We start from the raw sequence: 12,796 nt of genomic DNA, 5'->3' as shown, positions 1-12,796 counted from the left end.
ATATATATTATCCATTTAAAATATTATTATTAATTTTCTTAGAGTCATATCAATCTCTGCTTTATTTATTTCAATTTAAACTACTTATATTTTATTCTTGATATCTTTATTCTTACAAAATACACTCGCATGCACATAAATCACATGAATAGATAGCATCTTTCGAATTTCGCTTCGCGGAATTTTCAATTCTTATTGTGCTTAATATAAATTCGCGTGTTACACCAAAGAGAGAAATTTAAGCTCAAAGATTGTGCATTTCTACGTAGCAATCATATTTAATGATAATATAGTAGTCTTTTATTAACGCCTAATGTGCTTCTACACGATTTTATGACCTAACTGCAGTGACAGAAAACGAAACACTACGCTTACGTGTCGTCGGGCCATTGTAACATTTCGACTACTTGTAAATGCAAAACGATTATATTCTGAAATCCGATACTAATATTTTTTCTTTAATAAACAAGTTGTATATATATTTTCTCGTTTTTCTAAATTTTCATAAAATTATATTAAGATAATTTAAATTAATTTAAAAAATAAACAAAAATTTGATAGTTGATTGATTTTACGAAACTTAATACATGATGTTTTTGTCAAAATTGTGGCAAAAGTCTGGCTCAAATAAATTTAAATTTTACAGTTGCGCCGTATACACCGTTTTTTTGTCAAATGTTCTCTTCGAAAATTGTAAAATTCAAGTCCGACTTACTCTTCGTGTTGCCTATTATCCGCACGGAAATATATTTTACGACGAATATTTCATGGCTTGTGCATTTATATTTTATCACGCTTCCTTTAGTAGCATTTTCTAATTACATTCTATAAATCTTTAAATTTTATAAATTTTAGACATCATCAGACAAAATTTGAAAGGGACCGTCTGCCTTTTACGTGATCAGAATGTGGATGAGATATTTGAAATGAAGGAGACATAATATATTTTGCGTAATTTGCGATGCGTCGCTACGCGATTACACGATTATATTCCTGTCTGAATTTGCGTAGCTTCGTAGTAATTCGTTTGCAAAATTTTCTTAGGTAAAGCTCATATATATTTTATAAGAACTGAAATGTTCCAATTTTTTTGTAAATGCTAGAATTTGAGTTAATGCTATAACATACAATTCATATACAGAGAAGTATGATAAAATAACACAATAATATTTGTTACTAATTGTAAGTATAAACTTTTTTAGCTTGTGATTATATTTCTTTTACGATTAAATTTAAAAGAAAAATTTTAGAAGTAGAAAAATGCAGAATTGCATGCAAATATATTTCTTTATTTCTGTTATATTAGTTCTACGACGTTACATTCTTTCTCTCCTTTCTTTTTTTCTTTGTTAGTTTTAGTTTGTAAGTTATGGCATTAAAAAAACAAACAATTCAAATTTTAGGGCAAGGTAGTTTATTTTAAGTCATTAGCACTTTAATGTTCGGTTTTATCAACAACAGTGATATATGTATTTCTTTTATTTTGATTTCTCAAATTGTATTTTTGCTTCAATAAGTAATTGCGTTTGCATATCGAGCAGATCAATTTCTTTGCTAATAGCTAATTCCGCAATGCTAGATTAATGCGCTTTTAGATCAAACAGTCCTCTCGTCATACGTAAGCAGAGCACAGTAATCAGGCATGTTTGCATCGTGTGTGCAGTTTATATGCAGTGAGGCTATGCATGTTCACAATAAACTTTGCCATTGACATACTGGCAAGACGACAATAATTACTCATTATGTACACTTAATTAGAAAACTTTGACACCATTAGATATATTGTAAAGAAATAAATCATATTGCAGCATCTTTACTGAACCCAACTGATCTTGCTGTACGTCATTGCATCATTTATTTAATAATCACAAATTTCTGCAAAATGCCTTAGTATTAATATTTTAATACACGACAACATATATATATTATTCTTTTTATTCGCAAATATTTTGATCAACTTAATTTCAATTTTTTTTAAAGGTAGTCTTTTTGAACTAAAAATAAAAAATCTGAGAATTTTTGGGATTATCATGCTTTATGTCATTTCTTGAGTTGATTCAGCGATACAAGTAGTTCGTAGTAAATGCATGAAGTCTGTATCTACAAAAAAGAGATTCTGTTGAAATTGTGATAATGTTTTGCGTAGTGTTTCTTCTTAAGACTTCTTTCTTGTAAATTTCTCGAGAGAAAGCCAAGATAAGCGAGAAACTGTATTATCTCTCGGGAAATTTAATCCTAAAGCAATAATAAAAAAATTTGGAGAGTTAAGAGTTGATTTTACTTCTTATTCTTTCATAAAATTCGCTGAGCTTATGCTGCTATTTACAATTTGAACGTTTACAGAGACAAACGAAAGAAGTGCACTCATCTTTATATCGTGATTAAATGATATATTTGTTATTTAACGCTTACAAGACTCTTTTTGGTAAATATATATAAAATATTTTCTATTTTTTTCGTAGTCTTCTCGCATTTTTTAGCTATAAATTTATCGATCATTATTTTCTGATTTTAGAAATTTTCGAAAATATTTGCCCATTAGATGTTCAAATGCAAAATATAATACTTTTATATCCTTCATTGTTTCGTTTAAAGTTTTTATTACACATAATTAACTCGTCGTTAAAATAAAGCACAGAAGCAGTATTTTCTAGCAACGGCGAAATAATTAAGGCCATCATTCGTTCGAATACGAAAAAGACTACTGCGAAAAACTGTATTTGCTCGTGGACAATTATTTTCTGGATATCGATTTGAAGAAGAACGGAAATAGTGTCGGAATAGTTTTCTTGGACGTTATTTTATACGGCGCATCCTTGGCTGTTAATCTTGCCAATTAACGGTCTTCAGATGACACAAGAACTATGGTGGCGGCGAAGCAGAAGCGACGCGTAAAAAGGAAGGTAACTTGAAACTTGTAGTGAAACGAAGGAAAATTGGAAGAATTAATGGCGTGTACCTGCGCCCGTCATAATCTTTAAATAATTACGCTCGTAATTTCACGATTTCTCGACATCCTACTTAAACTTCGAAAGAAACGTTCTCGATCAAAGATTTCGCACGAGTTGGTTCTTATCACAATTTTTATTCTTTAAAAAAAGGAAGAGAAAGAATTTAACTATAAGAATATAAGTTTGAGTCATAATGTTGTTTCTGAACGAATATGTCAAATGGGAAGGTTAAAAACTTATTTTAGTATAATTATTATAAATTCTAATATATTTTATATCAAATAATTGAGAAAGAATTTACCAGAAATTATGAATAAAAAAACCTTATAAAATATAACTCTTATGAGATATAAAAATAAAAAATAAAGTAAGAATAACACTTTTAAAGATACAAGAATTAAAAATTAATACAGGAAATACCAGTTTACGGTAAACTGTTTTTAGATGAAAATAGCCAATTCTAATGAAGCAGAATCGACCGGGCTGATGGAAATTATCCGAATAAATGCAGGACATTTCAGTAAATTGCGGCAAAGTGCGGAAATTCGTTGTTGCCGCATGCGAATCTCCGGCTATTTATCGCGCGCGTTTCTCTCTTTCCCGTATATTTCCGCTATGCAAGAACTGTCGAATTAAGCTCGGCATAATCGGGGTAACGAAAGGCGTGTGCTAATTAAGATATAATATTGACTAATGGCCGCTAATTCTAACGCGCATAAATGAAATATAATTCACCCTGCGGCGGACTGTATTACGCCGTAATCGGTTTATGCGGAGCACTTACTTTCAGGAACGTGCTGAGTGATTTAAGTGCCTGCCGCTAATAAGGACAGCTACTATGCCGGGATAAGCGTGTTTGACGTTATTCTTGACTGCTATTAATTTTCATGGCAATTTTCTCGATGTAAGAGATTATTCGTTTCTTTTATATTGATCTGTATCTGATAAAGTTGACATTCTTTGCGTCATGATGAAGTAATTTTACGCGGAATGTCCTAATTTCTTTTTTATACTTGAATTTTATAACGTATTTAAAGCTGATTTTCCTTAATAATAATGTTGGATGTTAATAACTTTTGAGTGACAAAAACTTAAATGTAGAAAATTTCTCAGATGTAGAAAATTTTCGCTTTTAATTTCGAGTCAAAATAAATAAGAAAACTTTTACTTCTTTTATTTGACTCATTTAAGCTTTATCTTGGCGGAATTTTAATCCGAGGGATTATTATCATCAAGATAGTCTTTTGTTCGGATTATGTAACCAAACTGTATTCAAGTATTTTACATTATACCTCTTAAATCTTTTTTCCCGACAATATCTTTGCTAATAAATTATTTTGCTCAATTTCCCATTCTTAATAGATTAAAAGATTGCAATCGGCCACAAAGATATTCAATCCACGTAGAGCTTATATACAAAAAAAGATATATATAAGAAGAGCTCTTCTTTCGCCTTTTGCTCCGAGGAAAATTTGCGGTTGCGCGCCGCAAAGTTTATCTTGCCTTCCTTCGTCTTTTTCTTTTCGCGAGAGAGAAAAAAGGAAGAGAAAGAATCTCGGAAAGTTCCGGCGGCAGAAGAGAGGAAGATCCGGAAAGAGAGCTCTCTCGGCGTGGAAATGGGAAAAATCACGGACAGCGCGGCGCATCTCAAGGATTCTCGGGTTAAAGTCACCGTGCACGCCGAAATCCCGGTCAGGGCAAACGAAATTAGGAGCACGGTGAACTGGTCCTTTGCGAGAACTCCAGCTCGTAGTAGCAGAAGGAGCAGTCTGAGATGAGCCCTGTTAAAATCCGATAAATCTCGCGAATACGTCGGACGTTCCGTTGAACATGAAAGCACAACTTTCAACACACTGCTTTCTCTCGCAAAACGGATTACTCGTCAACGGCGAGTAATAGGATCAATCCAAGATGCGCATAATGTATGGAAGATATAGATTAGTCCTAATGCAACTTGAAATCGTCTAATCTTAATGTTGATTTCAACAAGCGTAATAAAATCTATTAATTCAAACAATACCAATAATTTTTTAGGTTGTAAAATGCAGTTCTGAGATTATATTGTAATGTTTAGTTTTATATGAAATATAAATTGATATGTGTGATATTGATATGTGTGATATTGCAGAAACTGTTGCTGCTATTTACACAATACTTTAGTTAATATTATATCTCCATATAAAAGTGGGACAAGTTTGTAAGGATTAAAATGCTCTTTTAAGGAAAAATAAAAATTTTTAACGATATCGACGATCTACTATGACAATCTTTCAATATGATGAATAATTTTCTTGTGTGTGTATAACATAAGGATTAAAAGAATTGTTAATAAATGTCTAAAAGAAACTGCTTGAATAAAAACATTATGTAATATCCAATAATTGTGAGATCACAAAATGAGAAAGCACAAAAGTAAAGAGCTAATCGAACGCGATTTTAATCAATAGTGGAATCATTATGTTATACGACATTTGATATGTGAATATAAATGTTCTTTCAGTACCATCGAGATAATTAATTCTGTCATAATTCGTTACAATGCTGTGTTTTTACAGGGTGCTCTGTATTTTTAACCGTAGAAAGAATACTTTGAGCAGTAATCGCGCGCGATATGTCGCGTTATAAATTCAATTAAAATGTAAAAAATAAAAGTGTCTGGAAACGATTTTTATTTTTAGCGATTCTGAGTTATCTTTGTGGGAACGATTGCAATAAATTGTTAATATATATAAAGATTTTACAAAGACATACACACACAAATATCAGCGTAGTCGCGGCTTTTTCGCTATTTATGGAATCGTTATTAATTCAAAGTGATCGCATATATACACATAGCGTCCGTCAAAATGAAACGTATTGAATAATCATGCAATCGTTTGATGCATATTTCCCATTTCTTGTATATGAAGCGACACGCTGCATACAACTTCGCAAATTAGAACTACCTAGTGAACGGTTGCCGAAAGAAAAGAGACAACATAGTCGGCGCTTATTTTAGCATCAATGAGAAAATTCTTTTTCATCCACCATTTGCCATATTCGGTTACATATCTCGCATCTATGTGTGTTGTGCGTCTCATTATTCTTTATTTCTCTCTTTTCTCTGCAAAAGTTGAGAGAGATTACTTCGAGCACACCGCTTGAAATATCAAATATAAATCAACGCAATTTGCAATCGCTGACATAGAAAGATGACGATTTTTGAGGTTGCGTATATATTTAAAAATGTAATTTATAGATTTTATTATACACATATTGTAAGGATACTGATAATTGTGAACGCGGAAAATTTAAGTAATAAATTTAAAGAAAACTGTGCTAAAAAAACGAGAGCAATTATAGTACTTAGTACTTATCGCAAACATAAAGAATACCTATTAATAATACATATTAACGTATATACTCGTACACACATATCCACATTCAAAAAATGAAAAATATTTAAAATTTATCAGTATATGTATATACATAGAATTTTTACAAGAAAAAGACAGAGTAATAATATCTCTCTTAGAAAGTTTAATATTTTATTTTTGTAATCAATGATTAATTTAATCTAAAAGAATAATTTAGTATTCCAAAGCAAAAATTATCAGCTTAAGTTTTTAATATAATGGAGAAAAAGTTTTAAGATAATTTTAGTATTTTTTACGATAATAGAAATTTTATAAAACGATAGAACTACTGTATATAATTCTGTCTAGAAAGATATGATAACCGAAAAGTATGTAAAGGTAATCAATTTTGCACGACATCAACAACAAACCAATAGGATACGTGCAAGTAGACCAATAAGTTTATTAATATCTCGTACGTGTCTCTCTTATAAGTCGTATTTCGTCATTGTGATAGTGTTGTTCGTGAAGAGAAGACATAGAAATAAGCAAATCACGATTTGGTAAATTAAACAAGTTGATATTGAAAACCTTTAATTTTTTAAAACACCTGAAGATAGCACTTTATTATATTATTTTCCGTATTGAGTTATTCTTTAATATCTCTTTTTTGTGAATTTTGGTGTTGATATTAATTATTAGTACAATGAAAAAGAAAATGCTTATACGCGAATAAACTATGATCTATTCTTTCAAGATGTGCTTTTTGTAAAGAATCGCGCTCTTTCTTTCGAAGTTCTCTACTATTATTTATACATTATTTGTCACAATTTTTGTTTCAACTTTTGATAATTTATGATGATTTTTGATGTTTGGAAATATTTTTTTTGTTAAAATTGTATGTTATTTATTACATTAAATTTTACATATATAAATTGAAATAGATAATAAAATCTTCTATGTGGTAATAAAGTACAATAACCTTTCTAATTCATAAAAATAATCGAGAATAATATTTTTTGTAATAAATGTTATAAGCTTCTTCATCAAATTAATTTGAACTATTGATTTATAAACCTAAGTGAAATAATTTTTGTGACATAGTACACCGTGCGACATTTAAAATTCTTTTCGTTGATATGACTTTGCTTACAGGCAGCAAATATAAATATTTTGAGCTTTTTTTCTCGTTATCTCATCGCGTCTATCTTATTATTAAGATTCAAATATTTTGAAAGCAGCAAAGTTTTATTAATTGTAACGGATACCCATAGCAATAGAAATTTATCATTTACAGCAAATATTGTAAACGATATAAACTCAAACCAAATAATATTTTATCTTCTTCATCATTGGTCATATTTTATTATAATTTTTGTTTTTTTTCAGCAACATGATAATTATCTTTCTCGATACAGTTACGAATTGTTATAATACTTAATGTTTCTGTCATTTCGCAAAGATCTAAGCTATTAAAAAAGTAATGTGTTTGATATTCAAAATATTTACGTTATAGATTTCAAGCAATTGGTGTAATATTGCGAGACTAATAACGATTGTTTGGATAAAGAAAACTGCGAGTTTACCTAGTTAGATTTTTTCAAGAAAAGAGTTGAACACATTTTCACGATGCACTTTATAATACGGACATTCAAAATTATTATTTTTGCAAATTTATTCTCAAGTAAGATAATTTATATCGTAATTTCATAATTAACTACACTCTAGTTCTATGATTATATGTATTATATATATACTACATCTATCTATGATGTGAAAAATGATGTTTATGTTTTTGTTTTTGTTCTGATTTTCTATTTCTTTTTCAATTAATCACAGAAAGTGGTACAAAAATGTATGAGTATAACTGGATATTATTTCCGTAACTTATAGAATATAATAATATATTTGTACTTTTATTATGAGAATAGTAATTTGCTAATAACTTTTACTTCTATTAAGTTGATTTATATATATTCAATTTCTATAACAAAAATAATTTATTAATACAATAAATTTTCTTTTTAGAATATTTTTCATGTTATAATAATTTTTTGTAGTTAACAATTAGATTAAATGATATTATTTTTTCAGATATTATAACAAAACAAAATGAGAATACTACATCGAAAAATAATACACATACGTTGAAAGAATCTGATGACGATGAATATATTGATATTAAGAATAAAGAATTGGATAATGATATTAAGAAAAATAAATTTGATGAATTTAAGGATTATGTTGCTAAGCATATTAAGATATTTACTGCATTGATTTTATGTCTAATTTCTATCGGTGTTTGCACGCTAGGGATAATAATAATGAATTGTTGGGTGAATAACAGGTACATCGATTTTAGCAATAATTGTGTATATAATTTTATATTCAATTAATTTATTTATATAAATCGACTTATGTATTCAATTAAATAGTCAGTTGAAACTATGTGACGGCAAATATTTAAAATATAAAATACAAAACAATATTAAAAATTTGTTACTATGCTTTTATTACTTATATGCTAGTTACTTTAATTTTATTATTTATAAAATAAATAATAAAAATGATAATTGTAGATAATTTCAGATTTAAAAAAGAGTTACAGCACTAAAATTCTAATTGATACAAATACATACACACAAATAAATATATACATGTATATATTTTTTATGTTTTTATTAATTATATTTATATGTTAATATTATTACTAACTAACTTTTGCAGGTTTCAATTCAAGAGCATCATGCAAACTTTCGTAGGTCTAATCCTAATCCTGATCATCAATCAGAACGTGCAGAATGTTTAGAATCTGCAGAACGTGCACAATGTATAGAACGTACAGAAGTACATGTAGAAGCTGGACTCTCAGTTATATATGATGGGAATAATGTAAGTAAAAATAATTGTGTATATAATTTTATATTCAATTAATTTATTTATATAAATCGACTTATGTATTCAATTAAATAGTCAGTTGAAACTATGTGACGGCAAATATTTAAAATATAAAATACAAAACAATATTAAAAATTTGTTACTATGCTTTTATTACTTATATGCTAGTTACTTTAATTTTATTATTTATAAAATAAATAATAAAAATGATAATTGTAGATAATTTCAGATTTAAAAAAGAGTTACAGCACTAAAATGTGTGTTCGTTATTAACTTAATTAAAATTAAAACTTTATTTCAAACAAAAAATTATTAGAATATATACAAAAAGGTTTTATCTAATTTATTATAAATGTTTGTATTATTAAAAATATTTTTTTAATCAATGCAACAGACAGTGTATCAGAAGAAATTATGTTATCGTTCGCGATTGTTGCCGTCGGGGCTTTAGGGATGATATCAATTCTGATCAATCCAGTTATCATCCAGAACATTCCTGTGAAGATTTTTGCCGTTGGCGCCTTATTCCTGATTATTTTAATTTTTGTAAGTCTAATCCTAATCTTGATCATCAACCAGAACGTGCAGAACGTGCAGAATGTGCACAACGTGTAGAACGTGCAGAAGTACATGCAGAAGTAGTTAAAATATTTTGATAAAATTAATTATCTATTTTAAATAATTTTCTATTATTAACAAAATTTAAATTAGTATTATTATGACAATATATGACAATGACAAGTACAAAAAATATAATTTTTCGAACTTGTCATTGTTATAATATTCATATGAACTATATTTACAATATTTACTGCACATAAATATGTATAATGTGAACATATTACATATTGTAATAATTCAATAATACATTATATGTATACTAATTTAGAAATGATGTGTGAGTGTTGAATTCTCTAAGAAAGAGAGATATACTTTTCAGCAATTAATTTGTGTATTAAACTTAGTAACAAATTATGTACTACATTCTCATTGCTATATTTGTATTTTTACGATTTATTGGTTTTCTTTTTGTAATCAAATGTATAATACAAATGTAAAAATAAACAAGTTATGAATAAAAATAACAATTTCTTGACGTTAGCCACATGAGAATCTTATCTGTTTTTTAAATTAATATTTTAACATATTTTAACAATGTTTTCATTTATTTGTTGAATGTAAGTTTGAATACTTTGTCACATGTAGATAGCTGACTTGATGCATTTTTAAAGCATTTATATATATATTTTTTTAGAACAAAAAATTAAAAATTTGTAGCTACGTATCCATCAGAAAAAAAAGAAACGTACTTTAATATTTCTTTCTTATTGTCAACGTATAGTTCAATTTAAAAGAAATTTTTTTGGACGACAAAATTACATATACTGTATATAATTCCAAAATTCTTGTTGAAAAAGATATGATATAATCGACAAGTATTTAATGGTAAGCAATCTCAATACTAACAACCAATAAGATACGCGCAAGTAGACCAATATGTTTATAATATCTCGTACGTGTTTCTCTTATAAGTCGTATTTCGTCATTGTGATAGTGTTGTTCGTGGAGAGAAGACATAGAAATAAGCAAATCACGATTTGGTAAATTAAACAAGTTGATATTGAAAACCTTTAATTTTTTTAAACACCTGAAAATAACACTTTATTATATTATTTTCCGTATTGAGTTATTCTTTAATATCTCTTTTTTTGTGAATTTTGGTATTAATATTAATTATTAGTACAATGAAAAAGAAAATGCTTATACGTGAATAAACTATGATCTATTCTTTCAAGATGTGCTTTTTGTAAAGAATCGCGCTCTTTCTTTCGAAGTTCTCTAATATTATTTATACATTATTTGTCACAATTTTTGTTTCAACTATTGATAATTTATGATGATTTTTGATGTTTGGAAATATTGCTAATAACTTTTACTTCTATTAAGTTGATTTATATATATTCAATTTTTATAACAAAAATAATTTGTTAATACAATAAATTTCCCTTTTAGAATATTTTTCATGTTATAATAAACTTTTGTAGTTAACAATTAGATTAATTGATATTATTTTTTTAGATATTATAACAAAACAAAATGAGAATACTACAACAAAAAATAATACACATACGATGAAAGAATCTGATGACGATGAATATGTTGATATTAAGAATAATGAATTGGATAATAATATTAAGAGAAATGAATTTGATGAATTTAAGGATTATGTTCTTAAGAATACTGATGTACTTATTGCATTAATTATAAGTGTATTGGCTGTCTGTGTTTGCATGCTAGTGATAGTAATAATGAACTGTAGCCGTTGGGAGAATATCAGGTACATCGATTTCTGCAATAATTGTGTATATAATTTTATATTCAATTAATTTATTTATATAAGTCGACTTATGTATTCAATTTAATAATCAGTTGAAACTATGTGACGGCAAATATTTAAAATATAAAATACAAAACAATATTAAAAATGTGTTACTATGTTTATTACTTCTATGCTAGTTACTTTAATTTTATTACTTATAAAATAAATAATAAAAATGATAATTTTAGAAGTAAATAATTTTAGAATTAAGAAAGAGTTACAGCATTAAAATGTGTGTTTGTTATTAACTTAATTATAATTAAAACTTTATTTCAAACAAAAAATTATTAGAATATATACAAGAAGGTCTTACCCAATTTATTATAAGTGTTTTTATTATCAAAAATATTTTTTTAGTGAATGCAACAGACAGTGTATTAAAAGAAATTATCTTATCGTTCGCAATTGTTGCCGTGGGGATTCTAAACAACCCAGTTATCATCCAGAACATTCCTGTGAAGATTTCTGCCGTTGGTGCTGTACTTATGATTATTTTGACTTTCATAAATCTATTCCTAATCCTCATCAACCAAAACGTGCAGAACGTTTAGAACGTGCAAAATGTGCACAATGTGCAGAACGTGCACAACGTGTAGAACGTGCAGAAGTAGTAGCTGAACCGTCAGTTACATATGATGGGAGTAATGTAAGTAAAACAGGTAAAAAATAAAAAATAATAATATAAAATAATATTATAAAATTATTTTTATTTTACATTAAACTTAAATATTTATATTTATCTGACTCTTTGATGCTCATAATATTAGACACAGATATAAATGCAATGTTTTCACTTAAAATGCTATAATTGAAATTATAATTGAAATAATAACTTTGAAAACTCTCTAACTGATACAAACACACACACATAAATAAATATATATATATTTTTTATATTTTTGTTAATTATATTTATATGTTAATGTTATTACTAATTTACTTTTGCAGGTTTCAATTGAAAAGCATGATGCAAACTTTCGTAAGTCTAATCCTAATCCCGATCATCAACCAGAACGTGCAGAACGTGCAGAACGTGCACAATTTGCAGAACGTGCACAACGTGTAGAACGTGCACAAGTACATGCAGAAGCTGAACCGTCAATTATATGTGATTGGAGTAGTGTAAGTAAAACATAGGAAAAAATAAAAAATAATAATATAAAATAATATAAAATAATATTATAAACTTATTTTTATCTTACATTAAACTTAAATATTTATATTTATCTGAC

The 12,796-nt window shown here is 27.5% G+C and overlaps 1 protein-coding gene across 1 annotated transcript; it reads left to right on the top strand.

Moving 5' to 3' along the window:
• Positions 1–6,668: 6,668 nt before the first annotated feature.
• On the top strand, positions 6,669–12,701 carry LOC115233904. Its single transcript, XM_029804537.1, has 5 exons — positions 6,669–6,849; positions 7,803–7,970; positions 11,264–11,522; positions 11,922–12,210; positions 12,513–12,701. The coding sequence occupies exons 2-5, from the start codon at positions 7,916–7,918 to the stop codon at positions 12,699–12,701; spliced, it is 792 nt and encodes a 263-aa protein (XP_029660397.1). The 5' UTR covers positions 6,669–6,849; positions 7,803–7,915.
• Positions 12,702–12,796: the final 95 nt, after the last annotated feature.

The sequence above is a fragment of the Formica exsecta genome, unplaced genomic scaffold, assembly GCF_003651465.1.
Source record: "Formica exsecta isolate Colony F162 unplaced genomic scaffold, ASM365146v1 scaffold191, whole genome shotgun sequence".
Taxonomy (NCBI): domain Eukaryota; kingdom Metazoa; phylum Arthropoda; class Insecta; order Hymenoptera; family Formicidae; genus Formica; species Formica exsecta.
The sequence above is the reverse complement of the archived record's forward strand: the minus strand, read 5'-3'. Positions and strand labels throughout refer to the sequence as shown.